This window comes from Colletes gigas, unplaced genomic scaffold, assembly GCF_013123115.1.
Source record: "Colletes gigas isolate AHSC1104 unplaced genomic scaffold, ASM1312311v1 Colletes_gigas_Sc00021, whole genome shotgun sequence".
NCBI lineage: Eukaryota > Metazoa > Arthropoda > Insecta > Hymenoptera > Colletidae > Colletes > Colletes gigas.
Genome location: NW_025106650.1, coordinates 1,852,968 through 1,876,535, shown reverse-complemented (window position 1 = coordinate 1,876,535; position 23,568 = coordinate 1,852,968). Strand labels below are relative to the sequence as shown.

At 42.2% G+C, this 23,568-nt stretch overlaps 1 protein-coding gene across 6 annotated transcripts in view; it reads right to left on the bottom strand.

Annotated features, from left to right (window-relative positions):
• Nucleotides 1–23,568, bottom strand: part of LOC122401033 (POU domain, class 6, transcription factor 1) — a 223,554-nt gene that overhangs the window by 189,962 nt on the left and 10,024 nt on the right. For all 6 annotated transcript variants that reach the window (XM_043402896.1, XM_043402898.1, XM_043402901.1 and 3 more), the window contains exon 2: nt 14,548–14,843. In XM_043402896.1, coding sequence (XP_043258831.1) covers nt 14,548–14,814 — 267 coding nt within the window. In that variant the 5' untranslated portion in view covers nt 14,815–14,843. The remainder of the gene's footprint in view (nt 1–14,547; nt 14,844–23,568) is intronic.

Here is a 23,568-nt window from a genome sequence, read left to right as displayed (position 1 = left end):
CATGACTCTCAACCAGAGTCTACTGGGCGAGGGCTGAAATAGGAAATTATTATATATTTCGTTAATTTCACAAACTCACTTCGTATTGTTATTTAATTAAAATCAAGACTCCAAGATTGTGGAACAAAATCGTTTGCATGGGTCCGAACCAGAGTCCACTGGTTAGGGTTAGGCAAACTATAATATAATTATTTTGAATATTAGAATTACAGGCTAGATGACAATAAGAAATAATCCAGTAGTGTTTCATTATTTTCCCTTGACAACAACAATTCATATTTCACTATAGAACGGTTAGAGAACCAGTTTGAATACTAGAAAATACTTTAAGTTGCAATCATAATTTAACAAATGGACGCTTCGATAATATCAAGACCCAAGATGCTTGTTTAATAGAGAAATATTCTGGCGCCGGAAGGTCGAGAAGTTTCGTGGGGATCGCGTTTGTGAATAAAAATGGAGACGTAGCGGGTGGAAAGGAGAAGTTATCCGAGACACGCGTCGCAGCAGCCAGATCGCATTCGATTAATGCGGCGAACGTCGATCATAATGTGTGGCCCCGGCGCACGAATATGGCGAACGTATCGCGCGGCTTCGGACGGCGAGTGCTGCGAAGGGGAGTGCCAGAGAGGGTGGCTCAGGGATGCAAGACACCGTGAAATTACCAGCAGAGTCTCCCATCCCCGTTGGGGGTGGATGGGTGGAACGGACTCTGTCCACTCCGCGCCCTTGGACCACCGGCCAGCCGGGTATTTGTCTTGTCTCCTTGTTTATGAGATTCAACATTGTTATTTGGCACCGCACAGGAGAGTTCTAGGTACCGTGCGGCCGCTAGTTTCCGGCGAGTTTCCTACTTTAAAAGGCTGTGTCGTGGCGCGCGATTGCACCGTGACTTATCCGCGGCTCTTCCTGCCTCACGATTGTCTTTAATCAAGCCGTAGGAAGAGTCCGTTGCCCGGGTCATGGAAATTTAGCTGGCAAACTTTTCTCGATGTTCCCGCGCCCCGCGACAAGAAAACCGAAGGACTGGACCGAGTTAAAGCAACGATACTGAAACCCGGGATGTACGCCCGTTTCCTTACCGGGTTGGTAAAATATTTTAACGATACTCGTCTCGTTTTCCCTGAAACCGAATTTGTAATTAAGAAATCGTCCAAATTCTCATTTAATCTTCCTTTCGCTGATTATGCTGAAATAAAATTTCCCAGCAGCAATGGCGTTAATTTCATCGTTTATCAATTTCGAGATACCGCGATCCATGAATATTTATAAATGCAAGTTATGCGTCTGGAAGGTGAATGGCGAGAAATTTGAAGCGACGTTGCGAGTCTCTGGACGACAGGTTAAAATAGAAACAGTGATACTTGCGGACATTCCTAGGGTGGAATCGTCCAAATAAAATCTTGGTAATCTAGAAATTATCATACGGGGAACACGTTTAATCGAGCAGTTAAATTATTTAATAACGACCGCGCCACCATGGAATTCTGTGCGTGGCATTATCGTTAGGACGGGCCGCATTTTCAATTAAATATATCTGCCGCAATCGCGACGCCTTATCGTAAGCGTAATACGTTCTCGATTGCGCGGCGAACATCGAACTGGTTTGGACAATGGTGCCATATACGGCCAAGCGAATTGCAATCACGTTTCCCGCGGTGCTTAGCGTTACTCCGCGCAAGATACTGTTTTAAATCAGTCGAGATAATGTTATCCGGCTTATGTTCCGCCTAATCGTCGAATTATCTCGACCGTCTCTCGGGCTAAGCCCGGCCCGAACGAGCTTCTTTTCTGCCCGCTGCTGTGCGCCGCGGAATTAGAATAAACAAAGGAAAGCGCGATAAAAGACGCCCGACACGAGCAAAAAGTCGCGACAGCGAACGCGAATGGTCGCAAAAAGTCGACGGTAAGGAAGCAACGTTCGTAAAAAGAATTTTCAGCAACGGTGCAGCCTACATTCGGAGAAGATTCTCACGACGATCTTATAATTGATTGGACGCTCGCAGCGCTCGGTCGGACACAACCCACGGGGATAGTGGTTTTAATAAGCATTTTCAAATGGATTCCTGGTATCTCGTTAAGAAACGATCTGTGGCTAAATACACACTTACTGGCGCGTTGATACCCACGAACACACGTCTGACTGATTATACTAAATTAGGTATCCACGCTTGTAAACGATCAGCGTCGAGTGTCGGCGGATCTTGTAATCGGACTAGTAATTCTTACGCGACAATGTTAAATTATTATTGTTGCGTGCTTTCTTGTACAGAAACACGTGTCTTAGTTGCAAAATTCGGTGACGTGCTCAAATACAAAAAATTTGAGAAGGTGATTTTTATATGAATTTTAGAATCTTGTTGAAAAAACACATCGCATTGGTAGACACTTGGAACATTGTATTACCACTTGACATACATAGATCTATGTAAATATTTTATGTAATTTCTAGAATAACCACAAAAATTAGCTGTAATATGGGATTGATTAATTGCAGAAGGACGGTTCGTCAGACGAGCGAGTTCCAGATAGGACGTTAATTATGTGCTAAGTAGATCTGCACGAGGTGTTAGAGGCTGATATTCGCACGTTACTATCGTAAAGTTCAGCGATGAACAGGTGTATCAAAGTTATGGAAATTTCTTCGTTCGTAGCTGCTCCGCGTCCCTAGAGACTTACTAAATAAAGGAACAAATCCCTTGTTTCCTTATCGAGCAACTTCTACGGAAAGTGGAACGTGAGAGTAGCTTAACGGGTCAGTGTCTTCGGTATCGGTGCATCATCGAATTCCTAACGATACAAATTATTATAGAATGCCTGTGAAACGTCGGAAGACACTTGCAAATGGGCTGTCTCGGAAGTGACAACGTCTCTAATTATTTCATTTCAACAAGATAATAGGTTGCTTGTAATACTTCTTGTTCATTAATAATTTTACTAATTCAAAATCAATCGCAAATAGGGCGATCATGAATAGTTTCTTCTGAAATCTTTTAAGGTCTGTTTTTATCGAACTTTGTTACAGTATTTAGTTAGGAAATTATTTAGATTACAAACGCGTGAAATATGAAGACTACAGTATAGTATTATACGCACATGCAGCACGTGTATTTCAAGCTGTAAATAGACCAATAAACAGACTGAAGGAAACAATACCAGAACAGTCGCGAAAACGATCTCGATGCTGTATTTGCGTCGGTGATGATACGAAATACAGAATACCCAAAGTGTAATCAATTCGTTTATAAAAAGTATACGAAAATTACGCTTTCGCGTATAGAGTGTAAAATATTTTTACATATATTTCCCAAGCCTAGTGTAAGTCAAAATGATTCTGCATGTGTATTTCGAGGATTAAGGACTTAAACTGAGAAATTATGGAGCATCCCCCTTACTCACGCGATTCAGCTCCGAATTAACACCTCTTTGGGTCGTTACAAAATCATCTAAACAAAAGAAGCTCCAAAATTAAAATTGCTCTCTAAAACTATTTCTTGTCAAACTCTCAACAATGGTATTAAACAATTCGTTGGAATGTTGGGTGGAAAGAGTAACAGAAACGAATCAATTTTTGTAAAAGCAATAAAAACACACTTAATATTACATATATCAAAATTTTAATAGTTTGATCATATCCTTGCACTCTCTCTGGATGGTCCATTGGTTACCATTGGACTCGGAGGCCCTTCAAAAATGTTTCTCGTCAAACCAACAAAGATGGTATCAAAAAATTCGTGGATCATTGGGGGAGAAAAGTAGCAGAAATTATCACTGATAAATAATACAATAAAAACACACCTAAGATTACGTATATAAAAATTTCAATAGTTTGATAGTCGTTTGCTTGCACGCCTCGAGTGGGCCACTGTTTCTCGTTAGTAGACTGCGGATCTTCATGCAAATTCATATTTTTATTAACAGAATTATGAAATGGGAACATTGTAGAGGGTTATCTGAGTCATTCGTATCTTACTTTAAGTATTTCTTATATTCCAACTTATCAAGTTTATAAACAAAATATTTCTCGTTAAGCCCTCAAAGATGGTATCAAAAAATTCGTGGAATAAATAATAAAATAAAAACGCACTCAATGTAACGTATATAAAAATTAGAATACTAGTTTTCTTGCACCCCAAGGTGGGTGGGCCATTGTTTCTCGTTCGACTGGGAGGCCTGAAACGCTACGGGCTGCGGGAGAATCGAGCGAAATGACGTTATTCTAGGGCACAAACGCGATAATCGTCGATTACGAAAAGAATCGTTCTCCGGACGGCGGTGATCCGAGGTCGTCAGCGTGGAGATTGAACGGATGACACACACCGTGAGCAAATTTCCGGGATCGGCCCGTCGCGACGAGAGCGTCGCCCTCAAAGAGCGTCGGCAATTAATTTTACAAGGGCGCAAAAAGGAAGCAAAAAGCGGATACCGGCCCGTGGCCGAGTAGAGTCCGTTCCTCGCGACGATGGGTTTTTATCTGCGCGAGTTGTCAGGCCAACGAGTTCTGCCTCGTTGCCTGGCCACTGGCGTATAATGTCCACCGTCAATATAAGCTGTCGGATGCTTTTTCCTAAATTGACAGATTTTCAATTTAATCAAGTTCCAATCTAATGGAAAAATGCCCGATCTATCGGGGGATGTATGTTCGCCCGGTACATATAGATACCGGCCGAGCCTGAATGTACGGCGAACGTAGCGGAGGGGCCAGATTGAAATAATACTTTTATGTTTAATCGCAATCGAGGAGTCCGCTCCAGCGATTGTGCGGAGCCGCACGCCGATCTCCGAGATTAATCTATTGATAAACATTCCATCACTCCGCGAATAGCAAGCGGGAGAAATAGACGAGCCGTCGGCCGACGGGATATCACCCCTTCCCCGCCCTCCCACGCGCCACCAACCACCCCACCTTTTCACTCTTCTCGCTCCCTTTCTCTGCCTCCGTTTCTCTACCTTTTTTCAACCTTTTTTACGAGGTTTTCGTCGACGTCGTTCTGCCTGCCTTGCTTTCACGGACGGCGCTTGTCGAGCCCCTCCAGCTTCCCCCAACCCCCGACCAGGATCCTTTTTTTTCTATTAGCTGAGTAAACCTTCCGCGAGTGGCAAGTATGATTGTGCGTCATAAAATCGGAGATTTTCCAATCCATGATGTCCGTCTCGCGAAGCTGTTTTATGAATTCCGGGAGCTACCGGGGATCAGGAAGAAATTGATTTCCGATTATCGCGCCAACGATTACGGTCCTCCTCGAATTCGATACCGGTTTACCTCCTCGCTTCTTAAATCTTACTTAAAGCTTCTTTGATCTTCACGACTTACACGCACGGACACGAAGTTGACGATGCTTAAACAAGCGTAACGGTTGCTCCCCCCTCGTTCACTTATACAATCTGAGAACCGTAAAAGACTAAATTTAGTCTCAACAATAGTCAACAATGCTATCACTATTCTTATGATTACATTTTGAGGATAAATAGTTTAGAAGCTTGAACAAATTCTTTTGAGAATCGACTGCAGGCCCGTCTCGAGGAGGAAGGCTAACTTTATGGCGCCAGAAGTGTGTGGACTAAATGCTCGGATCGATTTTTCACTTAAGGGGCCATTCTACTTTGTAGGCAAAACAAATACATGTTTCTTTGTGATTTTTTTTTGCAGGCTATGAAAGAGCGATTAACTCCGGGTTTTGTGGGTATATTTATTATATATTTAACTATATTTACGAATTTTTGCAACGCATAATATCTATTAATTACGCAGTTTTTGTTATTCGAAATCCAAAAAACGAAGATATTCTTAATATAGATAAGTTTGATAAACGCATGAACTGTGATCTTTTCAAAAAAATGAAAAATGGCACAATGGCAGCTATTTTACGAAAAGATACTGAATATTTTCATATATTCGGTTGCTTTTTTGTTAATAAAAGAAAAAGTATTGCATATATCGCAGTTATCCTAGTTTATGCGATAGAGAGACGAGTTCTAAAGATACTGCATAAATTTGATGTTGATATCTTGAATAGTTTGCATGTTATTGTCTACGCAGTACCGAAAAATGTAGTTTTGAGAAAAACAGCTTTAAAGTTTCACGTCCAGTTGTTATACCTGCACGTGGTACATTTCAGGAGGCTATAACTTCGTTAGTTTTCCAAATTTCAATTTAATATTTGATAAATATATTTTCGAGACCACATACTAAAAGAAAATGCAAAAAAAATTCGATTTTGTTAATCCAATTTTTCAATATTTTTTTCTGAAAATATTAAACGTACTAAACTCGAAGAAAATTTTTTACTTAAAACAACCTTTACATGGAGTCATTAAATGGACTTATAATTTTATTATTATCATATAATTTCCTTAAACCGTTAGGTAATGTTCCCCCTAGACGACGTAGCTTCGTTGTTTTCACAAATTTCGTCCAATCTGTTTTTCAAAATTCTCGAAAGACCCCTTTAACACATTGACTGCCACATCACCCACATATGGGTGACAAAGTTTTTCAGTAAAGAGCTAAAACAATTCATTCTCAAGATTAAATGTTAAAGAAAATAAATCTAAATATGACTCTTGAATTTTAACGAGACTGTGAAAATAAGTTCTATGGCAAATTATGGTTATACTAGTTTCCAATTTACTTATCGAGTAAAATATTCCAATGGAAAAGAAGGTAAAATTACCCTCAAGTCAAGCAAGTTAAGATCGACATCACACTATAAAATCTAGTCTCACTTACTAACACTACCCAACTGATACTCACCGATTTGAATAAAATTTAACACACTTATTAAACTCCGAAAAATATTAAATACGTGTTTTTTTGTTTCGGCTAAATACGCTTTTTAGGGGTAGAAAGCACCCCTCAACCTCTGGAGATGGAAACGTTTGTGGCTAATTATTTCTTAAAGGATACAGTTTCTGAAACAAGTACTAGATCCAGAGTTGTATAGTTCAGAGTGATGCACTTGATGGTGTCCTTGAAATTGACCTTCAAGTCGATTTTCAAGGTCAATTAAATTTGTAAATAATAAGTGGGACTGACCGGATTTAGCAGTTGCCGGACCTTGAACGCATCCTGTATTTATAATCAGTAATTTTATGCGATGACTCTAATCTGTCTTCAGAATTGATTTGTTGTGTTATTTTCCCAAAAAAGGAACAATCAGACGGTATGGGAAAATAGGCTCATAGAAAAAATATGAAGGAGAAAAAAAGTTTTGTAAGTAACTTCGGAATAGAAGTAAAGATAAGAAAACATGAAATGTCACTCTAATTGTAAATTGAACGTTACATTCATGCTATATTAGAAATTTTCATTTTTTTTTAACAGATTTCGAAAAGGGGGAGGTTACTATACAGGGTGTTCGGCTACCTATAGTAAAAATTTTAATGAGCGATAGTAGAGGCCAACATAAGACGAAAATCAAGAATACCAATTTGTTTATGGAGGCTTCGTTAAAAAGTTATTAACGTTTAAAGTTCCGCTCGTACTGAATTTTTTTCTCGAAAATGCGCAAGATTTCGGGGATGTGTCCATTCACCAAAAATTATTGTAATTGATCCCCGCAACCGAAAATAATTTTTCCAGAATGAAAATATAATTTGAAAATATAGACAAGGATAATAAAGAAGTAAAAATCCTTACAATTCCTGCGGGAACAACTGGCTTCATTCAACCATTGGATGTCTACGTATTCAGACCGTGGAAAAACTTCCTGAAACAATTATCGGACTTAATTCTCTTATACAATTATAATATTAACCTACATTTGAGGAATAACATCCTCAAAATTCAATCATTAATCCACACTCAATTTTCGTCACCCCGATTCCAAAACATGATTAAATATGCCTTGGTGGAAAAGTGGATATATTCAAGAAAAACCAGATAGATGTGAAACGCCTGTCGATTTCTGTTTAAAGAATTGCGGTACAGTCTGCAAAATCTGCAATAACATTGCAGTAATAAAATGTGCGTGGTGTACTAACTCTCTGTGTATGGAGCATTTTTTTGCCATAGAAGATACAGCTATTCCTCATTATTGTCATGAATATAAAGAATAATGCCAATTACCATGGAATTTATATTCATAGACATATGTGAAAAGAAATTATGAAATCGCCTTCACTGGCTGGATCTCGATCACACATCTTACCTTATTTGAATGAATAAACAACTTTTAATTTCTTTATTGATCGAATTATTACTACTCTTGCCTTAATTGGTTGAATCAATAAACAATTTTAAATTACAGAAGCTTGTTTCATTTACAAACCACCAACGCTCTGGCAATGAATGTAAAATTTTACGCTCTATCGATTCTCGGGGTGAAAAGCAAAATACTCCCTTTGATAAACGAAATGATTTTCAAATGACCTTGAAAATCGACCTCAAGGTCGATTTCAAGGACGCCATCAAGTGTATCACTTTAAACTGTACAACTCTGGATCTAGTACTTTTTACAGAAACTGTAACCTTTAAGAAATAATTAGCCACAAACGTTTCCATCTCCAGAGATTGCGGGGTACTTTCTACCCCTAAAAAGCGTATTTAGCCGAAACAAAAAAACACGTATTTAATATTTTTCGGTGTTTAATAAGTACGTCAAATTCAAATCAGTGAGTATCAGTTGGGTAGGTTTACTTGTTAGTAGAATTTTTACAGCAGTAAAACCTAAAAATTTCATGTAAAAAGATTGTTCCAAACTTCCTCTATTATATATAGAACACTTACATTTGAGTGACATGATTTTTTACTAAGCAGCTAAAAAGATTAATTCTCAAGAATAGATACTAAAGAAAATAAGTCTAGATAAGACTTTTGAATCTTAAAAAGACTATAAAAATAAGTTCCAACCAATTCCAATCCTGTAAAAACAGAGTTCCGTTTTCGTGGACAATTTGAGGGGATTGGTCTGACAGTCAACGCGTTGAAGGATCTAACGAAACAGTGTATTTCTGACGGACGATAAAGAGACGGTCGCAAGGCAACGGGAGGGAGGTAAATTTCCGTCGAATCATCGAATCTGTGGACCTCAACCTTGGTCCGAAGCACAACAACTATCGCAGTAATTGTGAAATTCGATCGAAACCCGATTGACTCGGTGAAATGAACCACCGAGGTAATGAGATCCGAACGCGAAGTCGGCCGAGTTTCCTGGCCGAGCACCCCTCGTTTGCCTTCAATCACTTTCTTGACAGATGCATTTACGGTCCGGACTGGTGGCCATCAAGGTGGAATGCGCCTTAAGGCCCTCCGCGTGGCCATCGGCGGTCAGGTATCGATCCCATCGAACGGACCAAGAATTTCGCGTCAAAGTCCAAAGTCTGATGCCGCAACGAAGGGACTCGAGTGGCGCGACGGTTTTCTGGCAAAGATGAGGGCCGCCTCGCGATGGTCCTCGTACGTTCTCGTCGATATCGTTCGGGGGATCGTACCGAAAATCCGTGACGATGCATCTATCCGCTGTTTAACGGATCTCTGATTCGCAGATACGTATCGACGCGCAGCCGATTGCCGCAGTTCTTGCGATCGTCAAAGGCACTCGATGTGTTTCGCGTTGACGTACCGTGAGCGCGTAGTTATCCAGGGTCGTTCAACGCTCGCGCTCGTTGACTAGTTAACGAGTGGCTAGAAATTGGATGACAGTTGCACTAGCCGCTTTAGATAAATTTATAGGGAATTTCTGCGACGTCGAGTGCCTTTCTTGCGTTTCCGCGTCCCCGTGTTCCAGGCATCCGCGAAAACAGACGACACATCTCTAATTGGTTTCCAACCGTTATTCTTTCGCGATCGTTAGGCGAAGACAAATCGGAAGACGTACGACGAGAACCGGGATACCGATTTATGACCAGGAATTCGCTGAGATTTCGATTGCACGGTTTCCTGCTAAACGGATTCTGGGCTTATTTCGATTGACTCGAGCTGGATTCAAGGCTCGCAATTTTTTCTTAGGAAAGACTAGAATAAATGTGGAATTTCGTGACAAGAGCGTATTGTACAATTCGCGTATTTTTTTTTAAATATAGAATAGCGGTTCTGGAAACCCTCTTTATGGTGGTGTCGATGACGGTCGCAGGTTTTTCAATTGGAATCAAAAACTAAAATTTTTCGATTCTACATAGCCAAATAGGATTTTTTTTTAATATTGACTTTTGTAGAAACGGCACATGTTTCCAAAAGAAATTTGACAAAAAGTTTTTAATATTGTATATCACGAAACCCCTAAGTACTTGGTTAGATAATCTAATAATACAAATTTTATGAAGGTATTCGGTTTGACAAATATCACTTTGAGAAAAACGAGTTTCAAATTTTACTGATAAAAGAGTAGAAATTTTACGTCCAGCCATTGTCAGCCGTATATTTAGCGAAATAAATTTTTCTAAACAAGAATTAGTTATCGAGTTGTTTCGAAAATGGAAACAGCTTAACTTTTACAATATTTTTCGAATTCCCAGCAACGTTTGCGCCTTGACTATGAAAAAACCAATAGCAAACGGTAAATACGATCCATCAGCGTAACCGATTCTTAGCGAGTTCCATGGATACTAATTGCCCATGGTCACGTGCACACGATTCTTCGAAGTTTCTTCAATCATTCACCTCGTTTAGTCACCGACGGCCTCGCGTCTCGCACAACAGATCCTTGGAGAACCGCGTCTCTGTATTCGCGTACTTATTAGCGTTACTCTATCCATTATTCTCGCGAGAGGTTATTCCGCAATTAAAAGGAAACTGCTAATGGCATTGAGGGGATTGTCGAGAACACGCCGCTCAAAGGCCCGACAATTTATGATCTATGAATAGAAGAGTCCGAGCGATTGGAATTCTACGCAGTTTCCTGATCTCTGTGATTTCAATGGAATCTCTACCTTTCGTTGCAGCGAAAACTAAAATATACACGTGTATAAAATAATAACAAATGTCTTTGGCACAGATACACGGGAACAACAAAATAAAATTTCCACTCAGAATACAACTAGAAAATCTCGACTTAATAAAACTGTTCCCTTTTGTCAACCTCTCGATGCAAAACTGTATGCAAATTACGTTATGTTTCTCTACAGTAATGATTCTTAAAATGAACATCGTTCCGGGATCCATGTTCATCTTTGGAACAGCGGAGGTGAAATTCGACACCAACAGAAATTATTACACAATGTAACACGATATCGTCGAGTCTCCAAGTCGCTTTTATCTTTCGCCGACGGCAGCAGTCGAGAAACGAAGTAGAGGACAGCTAGTGAGAGCGAATGAGAAAACATATCGTTCTTTAAATGTCGTCTCTCGCTCTTCGCTGGCTTCAAGGGGGATCCCCCCAGTCTAAAACGTTCAATTTACGAATCACGTGTTTATTTTAAAAATCATTATTAAAACGATCGACATTTTAAGCGGCCATGGTGGAAAAAGAACGCCTCGTAGGAACCGTGAGCAGCTTTGACATGTTAATACGGACAAATAAGGAGATCGTCGTTGGCTATTTCATATTTCATCGTGCTCACCCTCCGACGCGGAAACGCCCGGGCGACATTATTATGTATGCTGTACCCTGTTAAGCAGAGGCATTTCTTTTTGCATGGACGGCACGATACATCCTAGTTCTTTTGCGCGTAAATTGCATGCTCCCTCCTCAGACCCGGCTCGCCGGGCATTAAGTCCATGCGTGGAGTCCAGGATGGATCCTGTGTTTGCTGAGGGGATAATAGTGTAATGGATGGACAGGGACGGTGGACTAGCGGATGAGACTGCTGTTTTCGAGACTCTAGTCTGAGGCTGCCGCCTCGGTCCTCTTCTAGTGCACTATTACTCCCTTTTGTCGGCTAATTGGCATCATTGTTGTGCATTGTTCAACCGCCAATTGTACGTTTTTGATGCACGAATCAACAGCTGTTCCGAGGAAAAGTGCCTTTGTCGAGCTTTAATGGTACACCCCCCACGTGAATGCGCTAGCGATTAGGATTACACCGACATTAACTGCTGCCGTTGGTCAGCGTATCGACCTATTTCCTATTATTATTTCACGAGCATCCATACTCAAATTGCTACCACGGGATCTTCGAAGACGAAGCTGGGTAATATTTCAAACGCTATTTCGTCTCAAATTCCATGTTAAAAGTTACAGAATGCGTAGATATCGTAGAATAATACGAATCTGTATCCTGATTGATGAAATATTTTAATTTTACATTACAAACACGTGTTTCGAGCAGACCTACCAATGGGTGTATGCAACTTCGCGTAGAAAAGAGCAACAACATTGTTCTCAGAGGATCGTAGTCGTCGTTGAAATAACCGGGCAAGAACGTAACACGATTGATGAAAAACGTACGTCGAGAGATAAACGATCGAGGATACCGTTCTCAAATTGACGCATCAATCGTAGCACGCAAGCGATAGGGAACACTGATTAACGCGATTACGTCCTCGACTAACGCCCTGGTAATTCCTTCTTTACGGTCTGAACGAAAGATTCCGACCGGGCGGACCTCCCATAAATATTAATTCCGCGCGTTACACGCAAGTAACGTCGTACCAGCGGGCAAAACAAAATGTAGAACGGCCCTCGGACCGTGTAACCGCCTCGGCGCGGCTGAGCTTTTCCAGCCGGCGGGATCGTAATAAACAATTATTATACGCGATAAATAAGGTTCCCCAGTGGAAAGAGAGATCAAAGGCGATCTGACGCGTTGATCTTCCGATACAGATTACAAGACTGATAAATGATCGACGCTCCGGCGTTTCGACGGAGGGGCGGGTTACAAACTGTGATTAGACTTTACTCTGTAGCTGGAACGCGGAAGTCTTTCGCGCGAACGCTTAGGCAAATGTCGTGCTAGCGCTGCCGGAGAAGTCGCGCATGCCGGGCCGGTTGGTAGCCCCGTTAGTAACTTTGACATTCTATACGTACGATTTTCCCACGAGCTGCTCGATCGGCTAACGGGAGCAGCCTTTTCTGGCAAATTTCTGGTAATAACCCGCGACCGCGGCGTTGTTCCAGCCGGCTAAACGCAACCGACGGACGTTGTACCAAGTATGGAGATTAGATTGGCACAACGGCCACTTACGTGTTTCGACCGATAACGCCTTTGTCTCGTTTCTTCTTTTTCTTTATTCATTTCGTCGGACCGCCGATATACCAGTCGTAGAAAGCGTTAACGCGTGATTTATGCGTCGTACGATTTTCCGCCTAAATCGTGTTCGATTGCGCAACCGATCCCGCGCGACGCGTTGCGAAATCCAGCGAAAATCCCAAATGAGAAACCCGTGTACTTGTTCTATCTTGGTCTATTAGTTTCGTGGTATCGCGTAGGCGCGTGTACGTCGGAACGTGTCCGGGCGCAAGATTTTACGCTCGATTCGAGGCGGTCGCGTGTGTTGTGCAATCTTCGCAGAAAGAATGAGCCTCTGTTCGTTGACCCCGTCCATCCACATGGAAGTCGTTCGACACGCTTTGTTTTGTACGTTAATCGGTATACAGGTCAGAGAGACCATTGGCCGATTTAGGTTGGGACGCGGCGCGGCAGCTACTTGAGCAGACAATTGCTTGTCATTGACACACAAAACCGTTGGTAACGAGAGTGACGATCGCCTCGACGGAGGGGCTTTCTTATTAATCGTCCACGGACGACGCGCACCCACGGATCTTGCCCGTGGATACTCCGGGGCAATTATTCAGTGTAACGTTTAACGAGCTTTGGCCCAACTACTGTATGCGTTGTTTCGTCGAAGAAATAAAATTCTGGCATAAAAATCTTCTCTCGAAGGCGTTTGTTATATTTAATGTTCTATTTATTGAGAGCATAATTCCGCGACGAAGCATTTTTACACACCCTGCAATGTTGATCGGTATTGCAAGGTCTCCTTTCTTGCGTGATCTCGCTTCTTTAATAAGTGCAAGGGCAGGAGAGTTCAAGTGCACTGTTCTAGCATAAATGGCATTTTCTCAAGTGTTTTTTCATTTGAAATATCTCGAGTATTCCTCGTAAATAAAATAGTCATAAGACAGATGTGTCGTGTCATTTAAATTTGCCTCTGCTATGTGTTTTCTAATCTCAACAGAATCAGACATATGTTTACGAAACAAATATTTAAGACACTGTAGCCAGAAGGAAATATTACAACAAAAATATTGAACGATTAAAGTAATTAATAATTCCTTGATAGAAGTTGCATATGTTAAAAATACTGGAAATGAAACATTGTACATTTTTGAATCGGCGATTTTTTAAATTGTCTTCCTTTCTTTGTCAAATTAAAAACTTACGAGAAACGAACTCTACCGTACGAGATATCCCGAATTTTGAGATCCCAGATTCTCCCAAAATTTTGCAATATTATAAGTTTAAAATGATAAAAATTTGCCAGAAGGTCCCGGCTACAGTGTCCCTCGAATAAAAACGTGTCACGTTGCCTGATCAGCAAAGTTCTGTGGTGGTTGCGGAGTAATTAATCGATCGACTAATCAACGTTTCGGCCAAGACTGTTCCCGGCTGATTAGAACGAATCGTAATCGATCGCGGACTATAGTTCATAGAGATTCATGGACTTACCTCGCTCTTCAGATTCAATGGCACGTCGCAGGGGCCGTCGAACGCGTCTTCCATTTTCACCTGATGAGACAGCGTGCTCAGGCTGTGCCTGGGCGGTACGGCGGTCGCCAACATGTTGGGATGCTGCAGATGCTGAAGACGAGGGTGGAGATGGGGCTGGTGGTGATAAGGCGGCGACAATCGGGTGTTCAGAGTGCGAAGATCAGCTGGCGGGGAAGCGGGCGCAGGAGTACTACTCTGTTCCTCCTCGGCTGAACCCTCCGCCATGTCAGCCTTGTATCCCGGGGACTCGTAATCTGCGAATCGACCAAAACTCTCTGAGGACTGATCTAATAGTCCAAATCGCTGCGCGCCCAACGCAATTCCATAATGGCGAGAGAATATAATTTGACAACTTGCCCGTACGATCACGCCGAGCATCGAGAATCGACCCAAAACCCACCCTCTTCGTAACCATTCTTCTTTAAACCACACGAATGTTATAAAATTCCTACTTTGTCATTCTCCGTTTGCGTTAGTTTATTTTCATTAGTCTATTGAAACACGTAAATAAATATTTTATATATACGTCTATGACACCCACAGACAAATCGATAACGAGTGTACGTAGAAATCTGTGAGTATGACGTTTTAAAATAATATTAGAATTCATGAGCTATTGTATTATTACTTTAATTCAGAATTCTTCGTAGTATATTCATCCCTTAAGTGAAAATGACGAGTCTCTCCCGAATGATTTGACTGTTCACGCTCGCTAAAATATTTAACCCCTTAACGTTCATGCCCGAGTCTGACTGCTTTGAAAAACGATATTTGTTTAATCTAATGGTTTAAGGGATGATAATATTTGTTTTTCTTCAAATTATACGTTGGATACAACATTGTAAATAACAAAAACCGCAGGTTTAGAAACAAATCCAATAAAGAAAACTGATCATTCTTGGTTAACTCGAAAAATATGAGCGTTAAGGGGTTAAAGTATACCATATTTGGGAATAGCGTGAAAAATTTAATAAAAATTGGACTATGTTAATTTCATTTATAGTAATCGCAGTGCTGTAATAAATTAAATGGTCGCAGTAAGTGCATTTGCTCGAAAACCAATTGTGAAACAAGGGTCAATTTGTGCTACCAATTATGTTTCTCTTTACACTCTGCACGTATTTGTGTATCTACGAATCGAACAAACATTTCTCCAATTCTTATACTCAAAATGGAGCCTGAATTTATTCGTGGCATTACTTGACAATTTATTAACATTGCCTGCTCGAAACCGAATCGACTCGTTTGATCTCCGAGGTCGGTGGACTCGGCTCTAATTTTTCTGACGTTACGAATCAGGCTACCGGGCTGACGGGGGAAAGTTTTCCACAGGATCGCAAGAAGAGAAACGGCGACGGAGAACGATCGATAGGATTTGAGATTGTCTCCGGCAGGCCGAGAACTTGAAAGGGCGCGAGAGACACGCATAAGCACGATACTAATTAAACGCGGGCCTCCCGCCAGCCGTATCGAAGCGTGATGTGTGCAGCTGTTAAGAATGCAGACAGTGAAAATTAGAAGGAGGCCCGTTTATCTTCCGACATCAAAGCAAAAACATTTGGTCGGTGGGGGCCGAGAGGAAGGCGGGAAGTTAAACGTATCACGTACGGCTCTTCGTGAATAAAACCGGAGACTATCGTGCACCGCTCCCAGGATACCTCGCGTTCATCTGGATAATTATTTTCGTTAAGCGTTCGTGATTGAATTTCTTCGCTCGGACTTTGTAGGAAACTGCCGACTAAATTGCCTCGCGAAGGACCATACTTTTTAGCCACCGACAAGTAACGAGTAATTTAACCCTCGTACACCGAGGCTCACGAAACGAGCATGACCGCACAGACGTCTCTGGAAGAGAGAATAAACCTCGAATATATGTCAAAGCTAATACCATCGAAGCAAAACATTCAATACTATATTTTCTATCGCTGAAAAATAGAAGAATCTGATTTCTTCCACTTTCTCGCCCATTTGTTTATATATAAGTGCACGGAAGCGATACTTGTGTAACCTCCATTGCACAGACATATTTTTTAAACTATTCTTGACTTATATTTTAAGGAACACGGTGACAAGTAATAAAGCATATAAGTACGAGTTTATTTAGGATGTTACTGTCGCCAGTTGATTGGTCGAAGCTAAGTTTGCGTTCCGTCTAACTGAACCGAATTTATCTTCCACGAAAGTTCGGATGTTTCTTTCGCGGCAGCCTGAAAAATCTGGTATGCGCGGACGGAAATATACCAATGACTAAATTTAGGAAGTTTTCCTAATTTGTTCAACGCCTGCGAGCCTCGCGTGTTCGTTCTTCGTCCAGGTTCTGTGGACATTGCACAAGAATCCCTTAGCTTCGAGGAAATTAGGTTATAAATTAAAGTCCCTTTGATCGCTGCGTGAGGCCTTACCGGTGCGTCAGTTTTCATTAAGAACGGCTGGACTGTTCCCCGGAGCAGCTAATATTTACCGGCTGCAACCTTAAGAATCTTAATAAATCGGAAACTTACTGGTGATGTTATTAAAAATTATATCATTTGCTAAACTGGCCTTGCAAACGATAATTGTAATAAATAAATCCTAGTTTCGGTAGATCCCTGAGACGTTAAGCAAGTAGAGCTACTTTTCTCATCTAGGTTTCACAGCTTCCTGGATGAAATAATCTTCGTCATTCCCAATTTCTTACATCAAGCCTCCTACTTTTCGATTTAATCGGTCCAAGTGGCGTTTGTTTCTAGTTTGCCACTTCGCTCTAGCGTTGCATTTCTCTGCAACGTGTTCACGCATGTGCCTAGGAATGTTAATGTTTAGAGACCTGGCTCTGGCAAGAAATCGAACTCCAAGCCGTTTCTTGAAGTAAGTGATTCCACCGCTGCATCTAGGTCGTCTCCGCAGTTTTAGTTTTCTAGATTCAGACTGCTTTCTAATATCTTTCAGTAAGAAATAATGTAGCAAATTTTGTAGCAAGCAGTTTTAAATCGAGTAATACGTCAGTAAAAAAAATCGCGTAACGCGTTGTGAATTCATCTCGATGTTCTCTACAATTTAGTAAAAAAGAAACGTTTCCATTTGTGAAACACAAGGAGATCTCGATTTCACCGTGAGAAGAAATTCTACTCAAAATTCTTTCAGTGCAGTCTACTGTACGCTCCGTATAGTTTAATTTTTGTTGCAAACTCTTTTTTATCAAATGACTGTAAAACTTGGAGTGTTTTCGTTATAACTCAGTCAATTAACACGAATAACCACCCACGTGTTATAAGAGCTAGTATACGAGCTCCTACTGTGCACTGCTAGAAAGAAGACGAGAGAATACTTCACGCTCCGCCCAATTCCCACCTCTGTCGGTTCTCCAGCCATCACCGTTCGACCCACGTGATCGTTTCGACCAATAACAGTCGACAATAGAAATAGAGGCGTGACCAATCCGTTGGTAACCAATCTTCCCTGCATTCGTTTCACTCGTCATTTTCTCGGTTCTGCACAGTACACGTTTCGAGTTCTCTAGCCATCACTATTCGATACACGTGACAGTTCCAACGAATAATAAATGATAATAGAGGCGTGACTGATCCATTGCAACCAATCGACCCTGCATTCCTTTCATTAATCATTTTCTCAGCTCTGCACAGTACACGTTTCGAGTCCTCTAGCCATCACTATTCGATACACGTGACAGTTCCAACCAATAATAAACGACAACAGAGGCGTGACTCGTCATCTTCTCAGCTCTGCACAGTACACGTTTCAAGTTCAACTACCACTGTACTGGCCTGCAGTAGGCTATTGCAATTGCACCTAAGAAATCTAGCAACGTATCGAGTAGGTTGTCACCTTACGACCCCGAGTTACATTCCAGTCTCCGCCTCCAATGAATTTAATCCCAAGGGCGTCGGGGAATACGAACTCTCGAAGCTTTAAGAACGTTTATCCGAGTGGTCCGTTAGCAGAGGAATTCAAGGGCAATGAAATCATCGGCCGTCTCGGGCGGGACCGACTCCGGATCGTTCTTCCGTTCCCGTCTTCCCGTTTCTCGTTCCACCAGGCCCTGGAGGGGCACAGGGGAGGATAGGGAATCCATCGTCGACGCCGCGGTTCGTGTACTTGCTGAACGCAACTAACAACATCTGCTTCTATTTTTGCGCTGGCCCGAGTCCAGCGCTTTACTTTTTTAAAAGCGGTGCGCCTATGACGAACGGCTGGATGGATCATCGAGCGGAAGCCCGGGGTAGAGAGAAACGAGCCGGTTATTCTGGACAAATTATTGTCAAAGGGCGGGAGCGCGCACCTTCTCTGCCCGCCAGCTACTTTGTCCCTCATGAAAGGCGTTTTATAATGGTCGTCGTGCAAATATTTCTCGCCGGTTTTTAAAAACGTCGCCCGCAAAAAGGAGCCGAGGGCTACCGGAGACGAGTTCACGGCTGTGAACATCCATCGAGGTCTTCGTACGATGTCATGTGCCACCTAACGCCGCAATTACTGCACTTTTTGGCGGACGGTTCCGCGAATATCGAGTTCAGCCGATCGATCAACGAGAACAAGATTCGACGGTCGTCGAGAAATTATCGCGAGGCTCGAGTCTTTCCTTGATCATTTCCGGGGAAGTGGTTCGATACAGGGAAAGATGCAATTCGACGTGACTGGATAAAGGGAAGAAATATCGCGAAAGTTGGGCCTCCGTTCTGCGGTCAATTCTTTCATTGCACTGTGCATACATATTTACTCCGACTATTCTTCGGTAAATATTACGGATTATATTTCACACAAGCAAAGAAGTTGCAGACACATGCATTCAGCAGTGACGTCGATACTAAACAGTTGATGAATAATGAATTTCATATATGTTACTTTTTATTAATAAATTTTGAAGAAAAATCGACAGGAGGTAGGAGTAGAAATTTTTCGGTGAAAAGAAAATTTTTTCAGATCGTTCTGGAAAAATTATTTTTAGTTGCGGGGTTCAATTACAATCATTTTTTGAGAGAAAAATTCTTTACCGAAAATATAATATGTGGCCAGAAATGTTTCTGTATGCCGGATAATCAGAATTTTACTGTATATGTGTAATCGTCTTAAGCTAAAGAGGCGTATCCCAAGTGTCTGATTCTAAAACTCCTGGATTTTCCTTTCATTTTTATACGCGACCAGCTTCATTGGTATCTTAATGTCCTTCACGATTAAAATACAAATATTTCATTACGGAAAGATGTAAAAGGTACTCATTGTCTTAGTGTACATAAATGTTCAAAGTTTTTGCAGATGAATCATATTTTCCCCTAAGCAATTTTCAGAATAATATAGAAGATCGACTAGAAGAATAAAACATATGAAAGATCCTCGTTGTCCTAGTGTACAAAAATGTTCAAAATTTAACAGACGAGTCGTATTTTCAGAATATTATAGAACATCGACTTAGAGAATAAATATCGAAATTGCAGTGGGACCATCCTGACGCATCCGAATCGCTGTTGGATGGAAGAAAGAACGCGTGGAGAAAGAGTGTTGGCAAGTTTGATTCGCGGAACACGAATCTGTTTCGTCTTAAACGATCCTGTTCGTTTCGAAGGATCGCTCGTTGACGCCCGATGGTCGGTCCAGCCGAGACTTTTTTCCGTTTGCGGTCGTTAATTTCCACCCGAATGATATTAATCGCTCTAGGGCTACGTCCATGAAATTACTAGACGCTTTAACCACCGGCTGTCCAAACCGAATTCGTCTGCAACGATTATTATATCGCATCCTGAGGTATAATGCCGGGTATCCCGAAAGCTGGCCAATTAGTATCGTCGATTTGGATGCTTTAATGAGAGTGCGGTTTCATTAGCGTATCGCATCGCCCTCTCGATCGTGATAGGTGAAACGGAAGGAGGATCCCTCCAACGGGACGAAGAAATCGAAAATGATTACAACCGTGATCGTTCGAGTGTCATTGAACCTTAATATTTGAAAATTGCTACCTTCGCGTTTGGCCTTCGAGAGGCGTCGTGTTTCCGCTCGGATTCAGAAGAGGATCAATCATCGCTGAATCCTGCTCGGAATAACCTCTTCCACTTTGCCGATTACGAATGCCGTGTTCGCGCATAATCGTGAGTCCAATTCGAAAGTATTTATACATTGGCTTCGGTCGCGCGTTCCTCGACTGGAAGCACTAGAAAATATACCATGTTTCTTTCATTGCGCGTTGCCAGATTTGTAACGTTGTAGCCGGCATCCTGGATGCTCATCAAACTTTCGAACGATCCTTCATCGAACCGGAAACGGACCGCTTTACGAAAGGTTACCGAATAATATTTATTTATAGGACTTCGTTGCAAGTATTCCTCTCTTACACTGTACTTTTCATCGAAAAATATGTTAACCTTGAAAATATGCGAATTTACACTTAACATCCACCGCGCAAAGTATACGTCTATCAATTTTCCGTTCGTATCCAATTATTGGCTGGACAAAAAACTACGATCGACTCTCGACTTTCGACCCAAAGAACCAGTCTGGCCCCTTAAGGCGCGCTCAGAATTTATTAACACGTTCACTGACCATAAACGCGTCCCGATCGACCTCGTCCGACGAAACGTGCGCCCGCGACTCGCGTTTAGCGATATCCAGCCGCGGAATAATGGTCAAATTGAAGCACTTGCAGGTAGAAGAGGGTCGCCGGCAGACGTCCAGACGGTTCGTCTTAAGACAACCGACGACGAATCCGAGGACAGGGCCATCGATTTAGCCCGGGTCAATTTTCCCAGGCAATCGCGGCCGCCGATTCTTTTCAACGGACAACGAGTATCTGCTTTCACCGGGTGCATCCTAGCATGTCTCCTCGAACGATAATTGCTGACGAGATGGCCCGGTGAAAGTCCACGTAATCGAATATGCAATTAAAACACCGGGACCATTGATACGAGGATCGCTCGAGTGTCTAGGGAGGCAATTAAAACGCGTGCATTATGCGACGAGCCGTCACGAGCCCGACGCGAGTTCCCACCCCCTCGCCCTCCCACGCATCATCTCCTCTCCAGCACGCCGCGATCAGACGTTTAACCACTGAAAGCCACCCTCGGGGTGACTTCGCCGCGACTCCCGGTGTGTCCCTTGGCTTTCGCCTCGTCCTCTCTTACCTGCCTACCTTTTTCGATATTTCTCGTCCTCGCTCGGGGGCTGGCATCGTGTTTTCGGTTTATCATCCTGCACGACGTCGACGTCGGCGAGGAGGATGAGGATACGAGCGTAGAGGCAACGTAACGTCACCGACGCCCGGCAGCGCCAGCAGCAGCGTACAATTAAGGGGGTTGATTGATGTTAATTCAAAGGGTAATTAAGAATGTTGCGCATAAAAATCCGGTAATTTATGGTCATTGGGGATAATTATATGTTGACCAGCTTGTAATTGCAAGCGCTTCGTGGCCTACAACACCGTGAATATAAGCGTCCGGGAATTGCGGGTAGCTCCTTCGACTGGACGTTCCTGGTGTGCGTAACTTGCTTCTTCTACGACCGTCAGTGTTCACGAGCGTGTGTGTGTGTGTTTGTGGGTGGGATATACGATCTCAGATCGCAGCTTATTATAGGGGCTAGTAGATAAGGTGGGTTTAGAAACAACCGTGCGCCTCTGGCCGGCAGCTAGTTTCCACATAGTCTTCGCTGCCTCTATCTCTCTCTCTCTCTCTCTCTCTCTCTCTCTCTCCTCTGCTCCTTGCTGGGTGCCCCCAGGCTACGCGGAGGTGCGTGCAAACCGCCCAAAGTCCGGGCCACGATTTATGAGACCGATTCCCTCTGGCCGGTAAGACTACGGACATTTTAGAATTTTAGGCTCGGTCCAATTCGCCGCGAAAACGCGCTCCGTTTCTGACCGACGCTCCTGCAACGCCTCGCCGCTGACGAGAACTATAAATAACCGGGACGCGGATAATCGCCATATGGCTTCGCATGCCGTCAACTACCCAACTCTTCTCAGACTCACCGTGCTCAGACCGTTTTATGCGCCCATTCGATTTCCTGGTGTTCGCGTCGCGACCGGCGGCAGAGGCACGCGTCCACTTCCGGTCCTCCGGAACCAACGCAGCGGGCCCATTACGCGGTAAAAGGTTTAAAATCGCTACTACAAGGAGACATTTGGCAACGTATAGTCGATCGAGCATGGGGGCTGTTTATTTTCTTTGCAATTTAATCAGAGGAGACATAAGATGTCTCTCTTTGAGTCACTAGATATCTATGTACCCAGATCTTTTTCGTTTGGCACGTATTTTTATTTTGGGCCACCGATTTGTGCAGTAGCAATTTTTTTCAAATTTATCGAACCAATTTAGAAAGGATAAACAGTACTATTTGTAATTTTTATTCATTTATTTTCCTGTATTGTAGTTCTGGTTAGTTCTGGCTACAATTTCGCAATATTGTGGTACTATTGTGAAACAATCGTTTATTTCGCGACTTGGTCTCTATTTCACAAAATTCCGGTTAGGTGTGGGTTAGGTCTAGTGTCATATGTAGACTGTAGATGTTCATGCATTTATGGGAAATTTTAATTCTCAAATAACTATAAAATACATTTAATGTGCAAAAATATAGGAAATAACAACCCTCTCCAAATCCTCATTAATAAAAATATGAGTTTGCATCAAGATCCGCAGTCTACCTATACGTATAGTCTAATGGAGTCACCCGTACAATAAATTATTATTATAAAATGTTTTAAAAAAATTTATTAACGTATATCGCACATAGGGGCTGTGTCAGATTCCAAATTTTACAGAACTCGTGAATATTATTCCCCAGCAATTTATGTTGAATTTAATTGATGTAACGATACGGAATGTACATCCTAATTAAAAACGAAACTGCATTTGCAATGTCAACACAAATACAATGAAAACACGTACAATGAATCGAAATCTGATTCTTCTGTGTTTCCAACGACTTCTCTTTAAACACTCGGTATATTTGTACCGTCCCACGCTATCGTCGCCGTTTCGAAGATTTCCACCGCGCGGA